This window comes from Ictalurus furcatus, chromosome 1 (genome assembly GCF_023375685.1).
Source record: "Ictalurus furcatus strain D&B chromosome 1, Billie_1.0, whole genome shotgun sequence".
Lineage (NCBI taxonomy): Eukaryota > Metazoa > Chordata > Actinopteri > Siluriformes > Ictaluridae > Ictalurus > Ictalurus furcatus.
Window position 1 is genome coordinate 13019727 of NC_071255.1, and position 20162 is coordinate 13039888.

Here is a 20162-nt window from a genome sequence, read left to right on the forward strand (position 1 = left end):
AAATGGCATGTTAAATTACATAAACTGAATAAAAACATATCGCAATAACAATACTTGAATTTTTCTGCCCAGCAATTTGACACGAATTGGAAAAAAAACAAACAAACAAACAAAAAAAAACACAGCAATAACAATGCTTGAATTAGTTTCCTCTGCAATTCAGTGGGTTTGTATATTTTGACTGGAAACTAAATTCCAGCATTCAAAATTCAATGCACACATATTCACCTTCCTAAAATACAATTCCAAAATATTCAGTTGTTAAAAATACCATCTTCATTATTCGTCAGGTAATATTTCAACACATTATTTTTCAACCTCAAAAAATCAGGTCTTAAAATTCAAGTCTTCACATCCGGGTCTCACAGGAAGAGCAATGGATTACTGATACTATTGTAACGTTACTCTGGGCCGGCCACAAACTCTCCTCTCTGTGCATTACTATAGTATATACTGCGCTATGTTTTGCTAGTTCAAATTCATGTCTGAAAGCATGTTGCACACTATACACTGGTACAGAATATCCTCAACATATTTTTTCATTTCAAGAGAATATGTAGTAAGACAATTACAGGCACAGGCTCCGTGTTTTGGAGAGATTGTTAATGATCACAGAATCACACTCATCATTTTATAGCAAAATGTCTACTTTTTAAAATGTGAGCATGAGTTAAATGAAAATCTTAAAAGTATGACATAAATTCGTTTTTGTCCCAAAGCAGCAAATTAGAATTTGAGAAATGAGAAATTTAAACATAAACTATTTAAACACTGGAGCACTTCAATCGCACAAAAAAATGGAGATTCTTTTGAAAAATGACACTTTTGTGACACCTATTTGCAATAAACAATGCAAAATAATAATTATAATAATAATAATAATAATAATAATAATAATAGAAAACGTTTTCATTTGTCTCACCCTCATATACCACAGTCTTTATTTATATGCACTATCAATATACAGTACTGTGCAAAAGTCTTAAGACTAATCCTATTTTTTTAGTACAAAGTTCGTTATATATTTTTATTTTATGACTTCTACATTATCAGTACAAAAAAAACATGTTAGATTCCCAAACATTAGTTTTCCAGCACAAAATGGAATGTTACAGAAAAATGTTTGTATGTCAGAACAGAAAGCAGGATATTACATACAAAAAACATAATGAAGGCTGATGGGTTTTGCTGCAAAAATGAGAAGCAAGTGCAACAGTCAAAGAGAAGAATAGTTCCGATAAGGAATTAATTTCCTTATAAAGCTGCACAAATTCTACCTGAGACTACAATTTCCTTTCTTTATTTGTTGTTTAAAGCAAAAGGTTGTCACACCAAATATTGACTTTGTTTCATTTATTACTGTTTATTGCTCTTTACAGTATTTATTTTACTGTAGAAACATGTAATTTCATTATTTTTGAAGGCATCTTTGCTCTACAGCATTTCTTTATATGTGCCTAAGACGTTTGCACAGTCCTGTACCTGTATTCATCTTAAACTTAGATGACCAAATGCAATCTGTTAATACCACCAACCAATACACTAGCCCTAGCCTAGTATTTTATATCTTAACAATATAAAGGACATTAAAATGTTGTGCATGGAGGAGTGGACTAAAGATCCCTCTACAAGTGTCTTCAATCTTGTTAGACATTACTGGACTCAGTGCTGTGATTCTCTACAGGGCAGGTGTCACGATATATTAACTGTAAGAGTGCTGATCATATTGAAACCAGGGTTTTGTAGAAAGATTGCACTACTTAATAAAACGTTGAAACACATGAACCTTGGACCTTGGAGCTGTGAGGTGGCAACATTACTACTGCACCACTGTGCTGCCCTGCTGGCTTTAAATAATACTCCATTAAAAAAAAGCTCCATAGTGAAATAGTAAAGCCTTTAAAAGGCAATATTAAAAGAGGAACATCCAATAAGTAAAATCATTGAAAAAATATAAAAACGGAATGAACGAAACTGTATTTTATAATGATTTAATCAGCGTGGCAGGATGAGACAGCGTTTGTCTGTGCAGAGTTTCACATATTCTCTGTCTGTGGGTTTCCTCTGAGTTCTCGAGTTTTCTCCTACTTGCTATAAACATGCCAGTAAAATGGATTGGCTATGCTAAATTGTTCCTGAGGGTGAATGAGTGTATGCATGGTGACCATGAAGCGGTGTCCCATTCAGAGTGTATTCATAGAATCTTGAGCAAAGGTTGTCTTTTTATATTGTTATGTTTATATACAGTTCATGGACTTCTGTCTTTAATTCGGACGCCAGGTTTTCAGTAAGGTTCAAATCTGTAGATCGAGATCGCCATTCTGTGTTTCTTGAACAATTTCTTGATTCCTTGTTGAAAAGTCTGTCTATAGTCAAGTCTGAACCTTGTGACAGAGGCAACCATGTTTTGTGCTGAAATATCCTGGTACTTTATCAGGTGCTTTTTCCTTATATGCTGTTTCCTTTTGGTGCTGATCATGTGCACGACCTAAAAAGGTTTATTTTAGACTCATCTGACCACAACACAGAATGCCAACTGTACTTCCACTGACGGTTGGTAATATTTAGGCATTTTGTGAGAGTCTTTCAGGAAAGGTTCCTTTCCTACGGTGCTGTCAAACAGCTTGCTGTTATGAAAGTGTCGTTTAACAGTTGATTTGGAAACTCAACCACCACAAGAATCAGCTGTGCAATTCTCAAATTGTGGCCTTTTTTCTCTCCTTCATCAACCTCCTTACTGTGAGGGAGGGACAGTGTGCTCATGGGTCAAATTCCAGGCAAAAAAACAACACCTTCAGACCCCTGAAACTTTGTGGCCATAACCGTAGTTAATGATACTTTAAACTGCTTATGTATTTTTTGTTGTATATTAATGATGTTTTTTAACTGCTTATGTATTATTATTTTTTTTTTTATCTATGTTGAATTTGCGTTTAAAGTTCTTTGCTTTTTTCCCCCATGGATGACAACCTCATTTCTAATAAGAATGTTTTTTTGTTTATTTGAACAAAGATAAATAGTTTCTCCTACTGTTTTTGTGGATAAGATACTGCGTATGTATGGTTCCACATGACCACTCAGGGATGTCAAAACAGCCCAGAGAGAACTGATTTTTTTTCTTTCTTTCATTTCTTTGCCAAATTAATTAAAGCTGAATATGTCTCATTTTCATATTATTAAACTTTTATTAACCATAATTACTATTTTATTCTTGTCTTATTTAAATTAAGGACAGACTTTCCACCAAACATGTAAGTTCAACAACAAATAAATTGATAGTTAAATAATGGTAGGTTTATATGAAACATTTACGAACTTCATGTATTGTATGGTAATGCAAGGGACACATTCACTCATGCAGGTTGATTTTATCCAAATGAATAATCTAAGCATTACTATCAGTGTCAAATATTTGCATGGGAATGTATTAAGAAAACTGAACAAGGACTTGTTCAAGGAGGGGAAAATGTAATCTAAGCAGACTTTCCATTTCCTTTTCTGAGTGGAATGAATCATATCAGACTGGGGTAAAGGTGGTAGAACAGTCTCGCTAGTACTAAAGGTCTTCAAAGAAATATACCAAACACAGAAACTGAGCTAGTGATGAGGAGTGATAATGATATTATCTGTTTACTTTTGAAAAAGGCAGTGGCCTTGAACATTTCTATGTATTCTGAACATACACTAGCTCTGTTTATTTTAGTTACAGCCAACTCCTATACTATCAATAGACAACATAAAGTCTCCATAAAGTGTTCTAATTTTGCTCCTGCTCTGTTTAGAGTAAACTTTACGGAGATCTGTGTTTACGTTGTGGCACTTTTCAAATTCAGCAGGGCAAACTGTAGACTTTTTGGTATAGAGGAGATCCAATTGGCAGCAACTTATAATCAATCAAATTCAAGAAAAAGAAAATACAATATGAATTTGTAGACATGAGTATGCATTTTATTGATGAGGTAAATGTGAAGACTCTTTTTAAATCCAGTTGGCATCTGAATTTTGAATATACAAATAACCATTATGAAACCAACTTTACTCTTGTCATCCATCCATCCATCTTCTTTACCGCTTATCCTTTTCAGGGTCACGGGGAACCTGGAGCCTATCCCAGGGAGCATCGGGCACAAGGCTGGGTACACCCTGGACAGGGTGCCAATTACTGTTGTCATATTAAGTCATAATTTTAAAATGCTTTCTCTTCGTTTTGAGAAAGCAGGTCATAGTTACGAGAAACTTTCTCATTATTAAAATTTTAAATGGTATATTTCACAGATTTACCATTTCCAAAATGACTTTCTGATTTGCTGAATCATACAACGGGTGCGAAATGAGTCTTTATCCACGTTAATGCCTTGTATTTGACATTTCTAGGTAGAAATACTCTCTCACTGTATAGTCAGTAAGGCAAACACACAAAACAGTTATGTTACTTTTCTTATTTAAAAGACGTAGTCCATCGTAGACATGAATCAGCAGTATTGTAACACGCAGCCCTTTAGGAAATCAGGACCTCAGTCAAGAAAGGGTGAGTAAATATGCTGATTAGTGGAATTAGGTATATCAGAGTAGGGTAAACAATGAATTATGCAAAGAAGGTGTACAGAGCCAGGGTTGGAAAATACTTCATGACCTTTTATTTTGTCTCCTTTCCTGGAGAATCATAATACTGTATAGTTTATTACATTTCGGTATAACTGAGAAGTGTAAACATCATCTGCTCTAGTGGCCCTTCAACCCCTTAATATAAATTAGGCTTACCACTGCACATTTAACCAACAATTACTCCTACATTATTCATGATGTTAACATTCAAATCTAGCCATCATCCCATTTAATAAATCTGTTTGCGGCATTTTCCAGATTGCGGCTCCATGAGGGCAAAGTCATCAAAGACCGGAGGCATCATCTCCGTACCTACCCCAACTGCTTTGTGGCTAAGGAGCTTATTGATTGGTTGATCGAACACAAGGAGGCTTCAGACAGAGACGTGGCCATCAAGATCATGCAGAAGTTGCTGGACCAGAACATCATCCATCATGGTGGGTTCCTATTGAGCTCCCCAAAACTGGATTGGATTTCTTATTAGTATTAAAGACACAGTTACACATACACACACGTACATGCTAAAAAAAATAAAGGTGCCAAAAATGGTTCTTTAGCGTGATGCGACAGAAGATTCTTCCATTATATAAGGTTCATGAGGCATAAAACAAAAAAAACATTTTTGTTGTTTACTGCAATCAATCAAACAATAATTTTTCCACCTCAAAGTTTCTTTCATGTAATAGTAACATTTTATCGCGTCACTAAACAAAATGGTTTAAAATGGATCAATCAAATAACACAAAATGGTTCTAGATTGTACTCTACGTGTGGCTCACCAGCGGCCATGGAACAAGGCTAAGGAACGTGTGCATTCTCAGTGGTGGATGTTAATTCCCTATTCATTATCCAGATGTTAACCCAGTGTTTATTTTTGTCTGTTGCAGTTTGTGATGAGCACACGGAGTTCAAAGACATGAAGCTGTTTTACCGCTTCAGGAAAGATGACGGAACATTTCCTCTGGACAGCGAGGCTAAGGTTTTCATGAGAGGCCAGAGGATATATGAGAAGTAAATCCTTTTTTTTTTCCTTTAACTAATTGCAATGACCGTGGTCAGATCAGGTTTTCAATCTACTCTGCCTTGCACTTTGTTTTTGTTTTCCATGTGCTAGGCGTATCGGTACATATTGTTTTTGTGCATTTTGGTCCTCTCCGGTAAATTAACAGTATCCATAGAAACACAGGCTTCCAGCAGATTGAGAGATGGTGTCTGTGCCAACTTGATTCATTAATCAGTGGCTTCTTTAGCTGCAAGTTTTTGCCTGTTAATGTTTATTTCTCCACAAAACCACAGGCACTTATCTATTGCGACATCCTGCTTGATATTTTGATCGCTAGATTTTTTTTCTCTTCGATTCTGCTTTTGATCAATTTCTGCAACAAGCAAGTTAGTTTAACTCCAATAATATACACTTTCAAACTGCAATGTAGCAAAAGATATTTAATATTTACCAAAAGATCATTTTTATTATTTGTAAATGCTCGTTTTTTGTGATAGTAATTTAAGAAATCAATGCCCAGACCTGCATGATCTATTCGAGATTTGTTCTAGGCAGTGAAGGGAGACATTTGTATTAAAGGGCAATAATGACTGTTAATGATACTGATACTGATACTGAAGCTCAGTTTTTATGAAGAACTCAATTGGAATTGGAGAGGTTAGGACAAGCTGCTCATATCAATACACAGAACTGTGATACAGTTCTGCCTCACAATCCCTTGAAACTTTGACCTGTGATACATTTGCATCTTTAAGAATTTCAACATGACCACAAGCATAATGCCAACTAGATAAAAATAGCCTCATTATGCAAAGAGGGATGCATCATGAAGCTATTGCATCATGAAGCTATTTTAATGCAAACTCTAAAAGTTATTTGGCTGGTAGACACTTATGTTTTGGACTCACAAATTGCCAACCACTGCATTGCATTGGCTGAATTGTACAGACTACAGAACAGAGAGGATTGTCTCAGGATTATGCTGAAGCAGAAGCAGAGCCAGAAGGAGCAGCACGTTGCCTCACTCTCCTGCCGTCGTCCAACCGTTCTTCTGTTCTCAGCTCCGTTCATGTGTAACAGGATCCAAATGAAGTCCAGCAGGAGACATCTGCTGCTCAAATATATTTCAGACTTCTTTTGCATAATCACATCAGTGACATTTGTGCTTGTGCTTCGCATGTACAGCTTTACGCTGTACGATTTTTGTCTCGATTTTACTGTTGCAGGCAAAAAAAAAAGGGTCATGAGTTAAATTCCCTGGTCTTACAATGCATAATGTGACATGCCGTTGTGACGAAAGAAAGCCGATGATAAATTTCAGGCAGTGTCAAGAATTTTTACGTTTCAGAGAGTGACTGCTGCTATGATATTTGTCTAAAAGCTACCAATAGTTGGACGCCGTATGATTATGCAAATCTCACAGAACAGCTACGAATGTTTATGTTTGAGCAATTTTAAAATACTGATTAATATAACATGTCTGACCAATTTTACAGTGATGTAAACCCCCTTTTTGAGCATTTTTTTTCATTTAAATCACAGGTCTATCTTTAAAGAATTTCTATTATATAATCTGACATGGAGAACACACTTTCTCATAAAGTATGTTATAGAATTTAGACAAGATTTTACTAGGAGCATCTCACATAGTGTAACAAGCAGTAATCTTAAAAGACCACAGAAACTGCACAATACTTGCTCCTGTACTGCATCTCAAGATCAGGCCTTCCTTTGCCTACTAATGGTAAGCATGTGACATTTAGGTAAAGTTGGGGATGACCTTGGTTTTGGAATTACATCCATCTGTAGTTGTTTTGTGACCTAATCCATAGTAAACAAGATTAGTCATCTTAAGCGGTTGCTTGTCATGTTTACCATCCTACTCTTTACAAAGCATGTGATATCTTTGTAAAGTTCATACACATTGTGACCTTTTCTCATTTGGATTCATGATTTCCTGTTGTTATCACTTGTGTATTTGTATCTGTAGAACAAACTAGTAGCTTAATTTAGTGACAGACCATGACCCAATCTTTGCACAGAAAATAAAATAAATTACCTTGTATGACTCATATAGAGTGTCAGACAGCAGTGGGCCAGAACAATATATGTGTTTGGAGCAGGATGACATTAATAACTCCATAGCCTCAAACAAAATTAAGTCGAGATGTTAATCACGCTTGACCTATGTTATAGACTAGTGAGTAAACCCATAACAAGTGGTTTTGTACATATTTGTTTTCAAATGTGTTTATTACAGCAGGTGAGTTTTAAGGGTTAGCAGGTTTTCACAAAATGTTCAGGCTAGCTACATCTTAAAATTTACTAAATTTACTAATTTATTAAGTCCTAACGCTATCCCAAAAAATTGGGGGATTAGAAAATGGAGACACATTGTTCTTATTTTTCTTAGCGTGTGAAACAAGGACACTGTAGTGCACACATTTCTGATGTACAAACATTATCCACTCCGCAATTCCCGTTTCCCTCTCCCAGTCTTTGAAATATTTCTTACAATAGAAATGCACTTACACTTTGTTGTTTGAGGAAATGTATTAGATTTAATTAGAAAACAAGATCTTTGTGGCTATAAAGTATGATTAAACTAGCCCAATTTTGCATCCTGGCAACGCTATTAACTGTACTGTCCACTACTCCTCCCTCCAATGGGCCTCTGTTAGCACTTGAGGTTCTCATTTTTGACCATTAGTCAAAATAATTGTATGGAGCTAATTTAGACAGTGAGCATGCTGCCCCAAGATTGGACAATATTTAGAAAGGCCAGTGATCGCTCTTAAGGTACGTTCACACATACAGTGATTTAATTGCTGCAAGTCGCCAGTCGTTGCACTATGAAGTCCCCAGTAGGCATTCCTACAACTGGTTGCCATAGTAAGATTTATCAGTGGGTGGAGCAACTAGCTTTCCTCTTTTGACAACAAACCAGTTTCTTTGCTACTAAAATGAAACATTCTGGAGGGAGAGTGTTTGTATGTAAATTCACTCATTGTATATATGCGTCATATTCTACGAGATGAAGGAGAAGCAGTGTGTGCTCTTTGCCATTGCAGCCATCTATCTGTGGGGAAATCATAAGTGTCAGACTGTCTGGGTCCACGAAACAATTCAGACTCACAGGCAGCATGGCAGATCATGGATCACGTGTGCTCTACTGTCTTCACTCCCATTGAAATTCGCTGCACCCAGTCGCTCCAAATTTGTATGAAGTTAAATTTTTCTTAACTTTATCACATCAATGAATACGCTCACATCTAGTCACCAATGGTCGCTGTCACTCATGTTGCCGGAAGTCGCCAGCTCTCGTTGAAAATGAATGGTCTCTGGTCACTGTGTCACTACGAGTCGCTGTATATGTGAACGTACCGTTATATATATCAAATAGCAAAAAATAAATTTAACCCGTTGGTCATTCAAAAGAGGTAATTAGTATTTGAAAATAATTTTAAACGTATGGAGTTGTGAATGAGGACTTTATGAAGAATAACATTTGTTGAAATGCTGATATATATGGTGGGGATTAATTAAAAGAAGGCAGAGCTACAGTGGTTTATTTCCAATGCTTAAAGCTGTCCTTATAATCCCATCCAATAAATTGTTGATAGAACAACTGTGCCACAGCAACTCCTCATGGTACTTAATGTGCTCAAAGTTATTACTATGCTCTAAATTCTCAAAGCTGAGCACCTCTGTTGCCCTGCTAAATGGCCTGTAAAATGCTGGCATGGGCCTGGTAGCATATCTCCGTTGCCTACGGACAGTCATTAAGTCATGATTTCTCAGCTGCATGTCTAATATCAGAGTATAACACTGTGTTAAGTAAGTCCATATTCATAGCCCTGCAAGTTGACTAATATGGAGCTAGATTTTTATGCTGTTTGTGCTTTTGGATGACCCTTTATACAGATAATTCTAGTTTCATAAACTTTTTTTATTTATTTATTTATTTTTTAAAATCAGACCACTATTAACTTTTAGCAACTATATTAAAACTAATAGGATATGTAGTTATGAGAGTGAGGACAGTTTATAGTTAAGTGGTTAAATGTATCAATCACGGTACAGAAAAAGATGTTCTTGAATTATAATGTGATGAATTTACATTTTATGTGAATATTCTACATCCATATAGTTGCAGCTGAATAATAATGGCACAAAATCTAAATCTAATTAAATCTAAAAATAAGTCTAATTACATTTCAAGGCATCATGCTATCTTACATCTTTTCCCTTTTCAGAAATAAAATGAGGACACATTAATTTATGACAATACAGCAAATGTAATAAATGCTTAAAGGTAATAAATCAAGATCAAGTTTGAGATTTATAGCAGTTAAGATTGTTGAAACAGTTCCAGGTACATTAAAAGTATGCTTATTTTACAACTGAAGTCTGTATGTACAGCGTGTAGACATAAACCTGACTCGTTGATGTGTGGTTGGTGTCAGAGTGCAGCTGCTTTTTTGTTCACTTCCAGTGTATTACTTTTACTTTTTGATCGGCACTAATTTGGAATATTGTTTCGCTGACATTTTATTGTAAACAGATCTGATTCTCCTCTAAGGCAATTCAGAAACACATCATCTCTTCATGCATGTACTTGTTTTAACTGTCAGTAGGTCCAGACTTTTACTGCTACGCACTGTATATTTCAAACAGTAATAGTTACTGGATAATTCATAGTAGTTACTGAATTACTTAATAATAAAGAATAATAAACCATGGGTTTAAGGGGTTAGTAACTTCCTGACAGGCACATGAGTATCAGCAAAGGCTGTTTGTTTTCCTGAAAAGCTTTCCCCAGAAAATGACCTACTTCCTCATTTCATAAGCTACAAATATCTTTTTTTTTTCTTTTTTTTTTTTTTAGCTGTAATTACAAACAGAGAACTACACTTGTGACCTCTGAGACTAGCTAATCTAAGAAATTAATGCACTGTTTTTACTTTTACCACTGCACTAAGCAGTCAGGCAGTTAATTGTAGATAGAAACAACACTATTTACAAGCTGCTATGAATTGGAGCTCTTTTTTTGAATGATATCATAGGTTTTCCTACAGTCTGACTGTCATGTATGGTGAGTACAGACGGGTTGAGATTTATGCAAACACAGTAAAAAGCTTGATTATATTCAATCCAATTCAATTCAGTTTTATTTATATAGTGCTTTTAACAATGGGCATTGTCTCAAAACAGCTTTACAGAAACATATAAATTCAGGATTTAGATTTTAAATATATGAATTTATCCCTAATGAGCAAGCCAGAGGCGACGGTGGCAAGGAAAAACTCCCCGAGACGATATGAGGAAGAAACCTTGAGAGGAACCGGACTCAAAAGTGAACCCATCCTCATCTGGGTGACAACAGATTATAAATAAAGTGCAATTATAAATAAATAAATCCCTTCTATAAATCTGCTAATACTACATGGTCACCAGGAAAATTCATTACAGTTTATACATGAAGTCTGTTTTGTTGAACTTCTCCACTGTTCACTGATGGAGACTTGAGTACAAAACTGTTTGTAGCAGTTGTAGTCTCAGCCAGCATAGCATAACTGTTCATATGAATTGAGGTCCAATGCCATCTTATGGTTTTTAAGTTCTACCATCCTCAGCAATCTCAATGATCTTTAGAACTCTAACCAGAAGTAGGGCATCAGGATGAATCAGACAGCATCCAAACATCCCAGTTCACCACAACACTCTATGCCTGTAGGCCCTCTAGATCTGCTCCTTTACCTAAGGAAAAAAAAAACTATTCACAAAAGGCTTGACTAAACAAATATGTTTTCAACCTGGCCTTAAACACTGAGACTATGTCTGAGTCCCAACCACTAATTGGAAGGCTTGTGGGGCTTTGTAAGAGAAAGCCCTTCCCCCTGCTTTAGCCTTCACTATTCGAGGTACCAACAAATAGCCTGCACCTTGTGATCCAAGTAGGCGTGGCAGATCACAAAAGACCAAAAGTTTGCTCAGGTACTGTGGCGTGAGACTATTAAGTGCTTTATAGGTCAACAGTAGTATTTTATAATCAGTGTGAAATTTTACTGGGAGCCAATGCAGTGTGGATCAGATCGGGGTGATGTGGTTGTATCTTCTGGTTCTAGTAAGGGCTCTTGCAGCTGTATTCTGGACTAACTGGAGTTTGTTTATGCCCCTACTGGAACATCCAGACAGTAAGGCATTAGAGGTGACGAAAGCATTGATTAATTGTTCTGCATCTTGTAGTGACATTATATTTCTTATCTTAGCAATATTTCTGAGATGAAAGAAGGCTATCCTATTAATACCCTAGTAATATTATCTACATAAGCATCAAATGAAAGACTAGAGTGAATAATCACACCAAAGTCTTTTATGGTTGCACATGATGAAACAGAAAGGTCATCCAGCATTACTATGTGATCAGAAAGCTTACTTCTACCTGTGTGTGGTTCTAGTATAAGTACTTCTGTCATGTCAGAGTTAAGTAAGAGGAAGTTAATAAGCATCCAGTGTCTAATGTCCTTTACACATTTCCTTTGCTGAAACATACAGGTGTGTGTCATAAGCATAACAGTGGAAGCTAATTAAATGTTTTGGGGTTTTTTTTTATCCAGAGGTAGCATATATAAAGAACAAAACAGTGGGCCTAAAACAGAACCTTGCAGAACACCAAACTTTACCTCATTATGCATAGAGCATATGCATACTTCCATACATACATTAAAGAGACAGGCAGACAAATCCAAAAAAATGAGACACAAGTTCAGAGTCAAAAAACAGACAATGGTCAAGCGAGTGACCAACAGACTTAACAAAGCAAGGCAAAAACACATGAATTGGAAAAAAACAGGCTGTGAGTGAAAACCGGAACAAAGAACAAAGGAACAAGGCTTGTTCAAAAAGGCAACTAAACATATATTTCGCGACGAGACAAAGAAACATAGGGGTATAAAATTACAAAGTAATCAAGGGGGAAACAGAAACAGCTGAGAATGGTTAGGACACGTGAGGGAAAACAACTAATAACATGACATAGGTGGAGACAGGACAGAAACCAAAACAAAAACACATGTGGAAATGTAAGCAAAGACAAAAACCCAGAAACACACGCTGTCACATGGACATGTTCAGCAGGGTTCTTAGGCAGGAACCAGGTTTGGGAGGCTGTGTCATCAACCTCAGGTGTGAGCTGGTCGTGAGAGGCCTTGTCGTCAGCCTCAGGCAGGAGCATGGTATGGGAGGCTGTCTTATTGGCCTCTGGTGTGAGCAGAGCTTGGTAGACGGGCTTGTCAACTTCTGACTTGAGCATGTCAAAGAAAGCCATGATGGTAGTCTCTGGCGTGAACATGGCTTGCAAGGTTGAATCATTGATCTCAGACTGGAGCAGGATTTGTGAGGCCATCTCGTTGGCCTCAGGCAGGATAAGAACTTGGTAGGCCGTTCCAAAAGCTTCTGGTGGAAATATGGCTTGGGAGTCTTTTCTGTCAGCCACTGGCAGGAAAATGTTTTGGGAGGCCACTTCGTAGGCCTCTTGAAGGAACATGGCTTGAGAGGCTGCCTCGTCCGCCTCGGGCTGGAGCAGAACTTGGTAGGCTGTATGGTCAGCCTCTAACTGGAGGAGAACTTGGGAGGCCATGTAATTGGCCTCCAGCAGGAGCAGGACTTTGTAGGCCGTGGACTTTGTAGAAATATGGCTTGGGAGTCCTTTCCGTCAGCCTCTGGCATGAACATGGCATGGGAGGCCATTCTGTCAGCCTCGGGGAGGAACATGACTTGGGAGGTCACCTCGTTGGCCTCAAACTGAGGCTCTGGAGATGTGGTTGCCACATTGACCTCAAGCTGGAGCTCAGCAGGGAAGATCACCTCATTGGTCTCAGGCTGGAGCTTTGGAGATGAGGTAACTGCGTTGACCTCTGGTTGGAGTTCGGCAGGTGAGACAATCTCATTGGTCTCAGGCTGGAGCTCTGGAGATGAGGTCACTGCGTTGAACTCTGGTGGGAGCTCAGCAGGGGTGACAGTCTCGTTGGTCTCAGGCTGGGGCTCTGGAGATGAGGTTGCCACATTGACCTCTGGCTGGAGCTTGGCGGGGAGCCGACCTTGTTGGTCTCAGGCTAGAGCTCTGGAGATGAGGTCACTGTGTTGACCTCTGGCTGGAACTCGGCAGGGGAGACCACCTCCTTGGTCTCAGACTGGAGCCCTGGAGATATGGTCGCCGCATTGACCTCTGGCTGGAGCTGGACAGGGGACTTCACCTCGTTGGTATCACACCGGATCTCTGGAGGTGAGGTTGTCATATTGACCTCTGGCTGGAGCCTGGCAGGGGAGACCATCTCGTTGGTCTCAGGACGGAGCTCTGGACATGAGGTCACCATGTTGATCTCTGGTGGAGTCCTGCATGGAAGGTGGCTGTCCTCTCAGCTTCTGGAGGGAGCTCTTCCGGAGAGGCTGCCCTGTCTGCCTCTGGCTGGAGCGCCGCAGGGATGGAGACCATCCTGTCAGCATCTGGCTGGAGCTCTGCAGGGATGGAGACCATCCTGTCAGCATCTGGCTGGAGCTCTGCAGAGATGGAGACTGCCCTGTCAGCATCTGGCTGGAGCTCTGCAGGGATGGCGACCGTTCTGTCAGTATCTGGCTGGAGCTCTGCAGGGATGGAGACTGTCCTGTCAGCCTCTGGCTGGAGCTCTGCAGGGATGGAGGCCGTCCTGTCAGCATCTGGCTGGAGCTCTGCAGGGATGGAGACCGTCCTGTCAGCATCTGGCTGGAGCTCTGCAGGGATGGAGGCCACCCTATTGGCCTCTGGAGGGAGCACTGCTGTAGAGACAGCCCTGTTGGCCTCTGGCTGGAACTCTGTAGGGATAGAGGCTGCCTTGTCTGTCTCTGGATGGCTCTCTGCAGGCTCTGTCTCATAGTAAGTGTTGAATGCCTGTATAGGTTTGTAAGACAGGCTGGCCCTCCCCAAACCTTTTTGGCATAATTATCTTGCGTGATGTCCCTATCACTTTCCTGCTGCACCCATGTTGGAGACGCAGTATTCTGTCATGTATACCGAGTATAGACAGATTGAGACAGATGCAATCACAGTAAAAAGCTTTATTAAAGAGACAGGCAGACAAATCCAAAAGACAAGAGGCAAGTTCAGAGTCAAAATACAGACAATGGTCAGGCGAGTGGCAAACAGACTTAACAAGGCAAGGCAAAAACACGTGAACAAGTCAAAAACCTTGAACAAAGGACAAAGGAACAAGGCTTGGTAACCACAGAGACAAAAAGGCAACTGAGTGTATACTTAGTAATGAGACTGAAGGAAATTCTCTTATATCATGTATTCTTTAATATTATGAACTGCTATCAAATACCTATGATGAATGTATTCACTTAATTACCTCTTCTGATAAGCTGATCAACTGCCATCCTTTATTATAGCTGAGACATGTATTTTTCATACCTTGAGAGACTTATTTTTGTACTATGCCTGTGTGCTTGGCGTAACTGTCTGAACCTTTCTAGCACCCTGCACAAGTAGAAACCGCCCACGCACTGCTGTTTTCTATGTGTATAAATACTCCTGTTCTGCACAAATAAACTCGGATGTCTTTCTGAACAGCATGTGTCAGTGTGTGTTCATTCAGACTCTCCAGGCCTGAACGCTCTGCAGTCAACCACACTCGCTCATAGCACAGAACTAAGAGTTAAGACAATTAAAGGCTGAAGGCTGACAGATGACTAAAAGACATAACTTGAGATACTTTTATCTAACAGAGACAAAGAAACATAGGGGTATAAATATATAAAGTAATCAAGGGTGAAACAGAAACAGCTGAGAATGATTAGGACACGAAGGAAAACAACCAGTAAAATGACATGGGTGGAGACAGGACAGAAATCAAAACAAAAACACATGTTTTCGTGCTGCCAGTAGCTTAAATGCACTGAGTCTCGTAGGGGGGGACATACCTAATACTGACAAATTATAGGCTTTTCTGCAGAATCTGCCTGTTAATCTCACTTAATAACTTCCATTACATTATTGCCATCATTATTACTCTTACTGCATCATATGTTTGTAAAAGTGTGGGAAAAGTCCGTCCCTGCACTGAGTAGAACAAAAAGGTGTAGAAATGTCAGTGCTTATAGGTGCTTTATAACCAAGCAACTCATTTTATTTGTCTCCAGATTGATGAATGCAGAGAACAACCTGCTTAAGACACGTGAGGAGGAGAGCGTTCCCCATGAGCGGACAATGGTTGCCTCTGAGTTTATTGACTGGCTCTTGCAGGAGGGGGAAATGGCCACCAGAGCGGAGGCAGAGCAACTTGGGCGGAGACTGCTGGAGCATGGAATCATTCAGCATGGTGAGTGTAACTCAACTGGTGATGGTGGCAATTGAATCAGTTGTGTCTCATCTATAGATGCAACAAATGTTAATCTTCATAAAATCCTCATTCACAACTCCATACATTGGTGATATAATCCGATGCTTCATTAATTTGCTCGCCTTTCTAGATGTTGCAAAATCATGCGGCAACACAGTCACTGCCCCATTTAGCATCTATAGAGTTAGCAGTGCACCTAGTGGTTAAAAATGGGAATTGCAACAAGCACTAATAAAGGTCCATTTGGGGCAGGATTTTCTCTGCACCATGCTCAGTGGAGCAGCAGTGGTCAGACAGTTAATGGCAGGATCACCAGTTGCTAAATACTCTGTGGCTAAGATAGTCTGGCTTTAATACTCTGTAACTGCCAAAATCTTGTTTTATAGCAAATAAAAAATAATCAGAATAAAATCTGATGCAACTGCACAAATAAAGGCAAAGTCTAAGTGCAGCCTGTGTGTCTGTGATGTACAGAACCATTTCTCTTGTAAGATATAATGCATAAAGTGGAAAAGGGAAAGGTGGATTATAGAGTGGATAATGTCCGTACATACGAAATACATGTGAAATACTTGAAGAAAAATATCTCCTTTCCCAATGCCCGTATTTTGGGATGTAATTGGACTGGAAATTTAGCTGAAACCTGAAAAAACCTGGGTAATGATATTATCTTGAACACAGGTGAATAAAGGTACATCAAAAACCACTCAAAACAAGCTGCTAGACTGTATACTGAATGAGTGTATATTGTTGGTTAATGATATTAGCTCTTCTGTGTTTGTCTCACACATGAGAAACACCTGCTGTAGAATAAAGGTACGTCTATAGCCACCCGAAACGAGCTGCTAGACTGTACTGTGTATGAATCGGAAACAGAAATAGATTTTTTTTTCTGATGATGACTGCATGTTTTCGACTTTCAACTAAAAGTCGAGTAAAGTCATAAAGTATTGGGTGTGATATTCTCTTGACTTAATTTAGTCTGAGGCTATGTCATCATTATTGTCACCCTGCCTGACCAAAATCTATGGTCTATGGTTAATTTTCACCAGATATAAGACTAAAAAAAGGAAAAAGAACTGAAGACAGAAATAGTGACTTCTATACTGACAAAATATGTTTTCCATTGTTCATACTGACAGTTTTAGGGAAGCTGTCTGTGAGTATGTCTCATGACCTTAAAATTGCATTTAAAAGGCATAGTCATAGTATCATAGTGTTTCTTCTACAAAAAAACCCCACTAGCTTCATTCATTTACCCTGTTCTCCTCACTAGTGACTTTGAAGACAATCAGAGGCATTCAAAAGCATAAAAAAGACTGGAATTCTTATGTGGTTCACCCAGAACCATAAATAAAAAGAGGGCTTTTAACTAAAGCGGACATTGTGCACTTTTCCCTCATAGTATCATAGCTGGAGTACAACTCCCATTTACAATTTATCTTAAAAAATGGGTGTATCTTTCCGCTTTGCTATGGGCTTCTGGGTCATGATTGGGTCACTGGGTGGCTGATTTGAAGAAGCAGTGTATAATATCTGTCAGAAGTAGAACAGATATGTCAGGAAAAATGGGTAATGATTGCACAAAGAATATTGCAGAGTTGTAACAAATGTTACAAGAAAATGAAGGGGGAAGTAATGAAGTTGACAGGATCTGATAGAGAATATATGAAAGAGGTTGGATGCAGTTATAAATAGTGGTCCTGTGAGTCATTATAGAATATTTATATCTCCATCAGCAAGGGAAATTCAATCTTTTGAACCATCTTAACATGCAGTATTTCAGCCTTTATACACCAGTTGACTGTTTCTGTTACTTGTGACACCTCCATTTTGTCCTAAGTGTACAGAAACTTTTATATTTCACCATATTCCGCTAACAATTTTTAATTACACTAAAAACAATCTATGCATGTTTTGGATGTTCCTAAAATAATTATTTCCAGAACTCTGCAGTATAAGAGACTCAGTGATGATCTCTAACAGATAGACATACCACTGGAGCTCTTCCTGGCAAAACACTGTGTGTCAAGCAAGCTCATGTGAAGTGAAGAGTGCTACCATTCTTATTTCTTATTACTGTTCAGTGTGTGTAAATGTTGCTGTGTTGCAGGCCACAAAAACTGCATTATTTGACTAAACTCCATTAGCAATAAAGTGATCAATTAACAACCTAATATGATTCAATAACATAATGGAGTTCCAGTAAAAGGACAGGGGCAAATAGGGGCAAATACTATATCTTGTGTGTAACTTTTAGTCTCAGTTTACCTGTTTACAAAGCATTTTATCTGTCTTCAACTGTTCATTAACCCCTCCCTGCTCTAGTAATGATTACAGGACAGACGGGTCTCGGTCTAATCTGATACAGAAAGGTTATGAATGCCTTACAAATGACAACGTGTTTGGTGAAATGTCCATGGTTCTCAGACTAATGCAAAATTCTTTAATAATTTATATTTGACTATTGGAGCTGTACTCTTTCACTCTGTACCTTGTACAAGATCATTATCAGATTCGGATAATAGGCTCTATTGCTACAGTAGAAAGGCACTGTTTTATGTTAGAATGCAATCTAATAAATATTGGTGCATCAATACTGGGGCATCCTGTTTCTGTTACATCTGGGGCATCCTGTTTCTGATATATCTCATATATTTTCTTATGGTTTGTTTTCTTCTATCAGTACAGTTTATCAAATCCAATCAACACTGGTATAATATTTCAGCTCATGTAACAGGGTAAATAATATTTTTGCTGATTTGCTGATGTATGTGCTGATCCTAAAATGATGAATCATCCACTTAGATGCATGTTTTCAATCCAGGACCCAACTTATGTGTATTTTGTAGAGATAACAAATTTGAAAGATGGACTTGTCTTGAATGTCAAGTGTCATGTCAAGTGCAGTACACAGTGAAATGAAACAACGTTCCTCCAGGACCATTCTGCTAAATAAAACGACACACTAACCACATGTGATGACACAGAACTAAAAAAAGACCTACACATTCTACATAAAGTGTATGTGCAGACAACACAAGAATAGTACAGTAACTACTAAAATAGGACAATGAGAACGGTAAGTGACAGTGTAGCGCCGACCAGTACACAGTTCTAGTATGGAAGTGTCCAATATAACAGTGAGTGCAAAAGAATAACAATTTAATAAAATAAAAAATGCTGTGAATATAAACATAACATACTATGACATAATATTCAGCAGATTAGCTTATACCATGTGTGGACATAGCAGTTATTGCGGTAGCAGGTAAAGAGTATAATTGTACAGTAGTAGCAAAAATACAGGTTGTCAGTACATAAATGTGGGTTGGGGAGTGGGTTGGTGTTCAGTTCAGTATGAGTGTGTGTGTGTGTGTGTGTGTGTGTGTGTGTGTTAGTCCAGTCTTGAGTACTGAGGAGTCTGATGGCTTGGGGTAAGAAGCTGTTATACAGTCTGGCTGTGAGGCCCCGAATGCTTCTGTACCTTTTCCAGATGGCAGGAGGGTGAAGAGTTAATGTGAGGGCTTTGTGGGGTCATCCACAATGCTGGTGGCTTAGCGAATGCAGCGTGTGGTGTAAATGTCTATGATGGAGGGAAGAGAGACGCCAATGATCTTCTCAGCTGTGCAACCGATACGGTGCAATTACCTATCCAGGCATTGATGCAGATGCTCAGGATGCTCTTAATGGTTCCTCTGTAGAAAGTGGTGAGGATGAGAGGTGGGACATGGGCTTTTTTCAGCCTTCGCAGAAAGTAGAGATGCTGCTGGGCTTTCTTAGTTATGGAGCTGGTGTTGAGGGACCAGATGAGGTTCTCTGCCAGGTAAACACCAAGGAAGTTGGTGCTCTTGACAATGTCCATGGAGGAGCCGTCAATGTTCAGCGAAGAGTGGTCGTTCTGTGCCCTCCTCATGTCAACAACCATATTTTTTGTTTTGTCCACATTCAGAGACAGGTTGTTGGCTCTGCATCAGTCTGTTAGCCGCTGCACCTCCTCTCTGTATGCTGACTTGTCATTCTTGCCGATGAGACCCACCACGGTCGTGCTATCGGTAAACTTGATGTTGTGATTCGAGCTGTGCCTTGTTGTACAGTCGTGAGTCAGCAGAATGAACAACAGTAGACTGAGCACACAGCCCTGGGTGTGCCAGTGCTCAGCGTGGTGGTGCTGG

The 20162-nt window shown here is 38.9% G+C and overlaps 1 protein-coding gene across 2 annotated transcripts in view; it reads left to right on the top strand.

Moving 5' to 3' along the window:
* Positions 1-20162, top strand: part of deptor (DEP domain containing MTOR-interacting protein) — a 49220-nt gene that overhangs the window by 2392 nt on the left and 26666 nt on the right. For both annotated transcript variants that reach the window (XM_053626863.1, XM_053626873.1), the window contains exons 3-5: positions 4864-5042; positions 5493-5616; positions 15788-15966. In XM_053626863.1, the coding sequence (XP_053482838.1) occupies positions 4864-5042; positions 5493-5616; positions 15788-15966 (482 nt within the window). The remainder of the gene's footprint in view (positions 1-4863; positions 5043-5492; positions 5617-15787; positions 15967-20162) is intronic.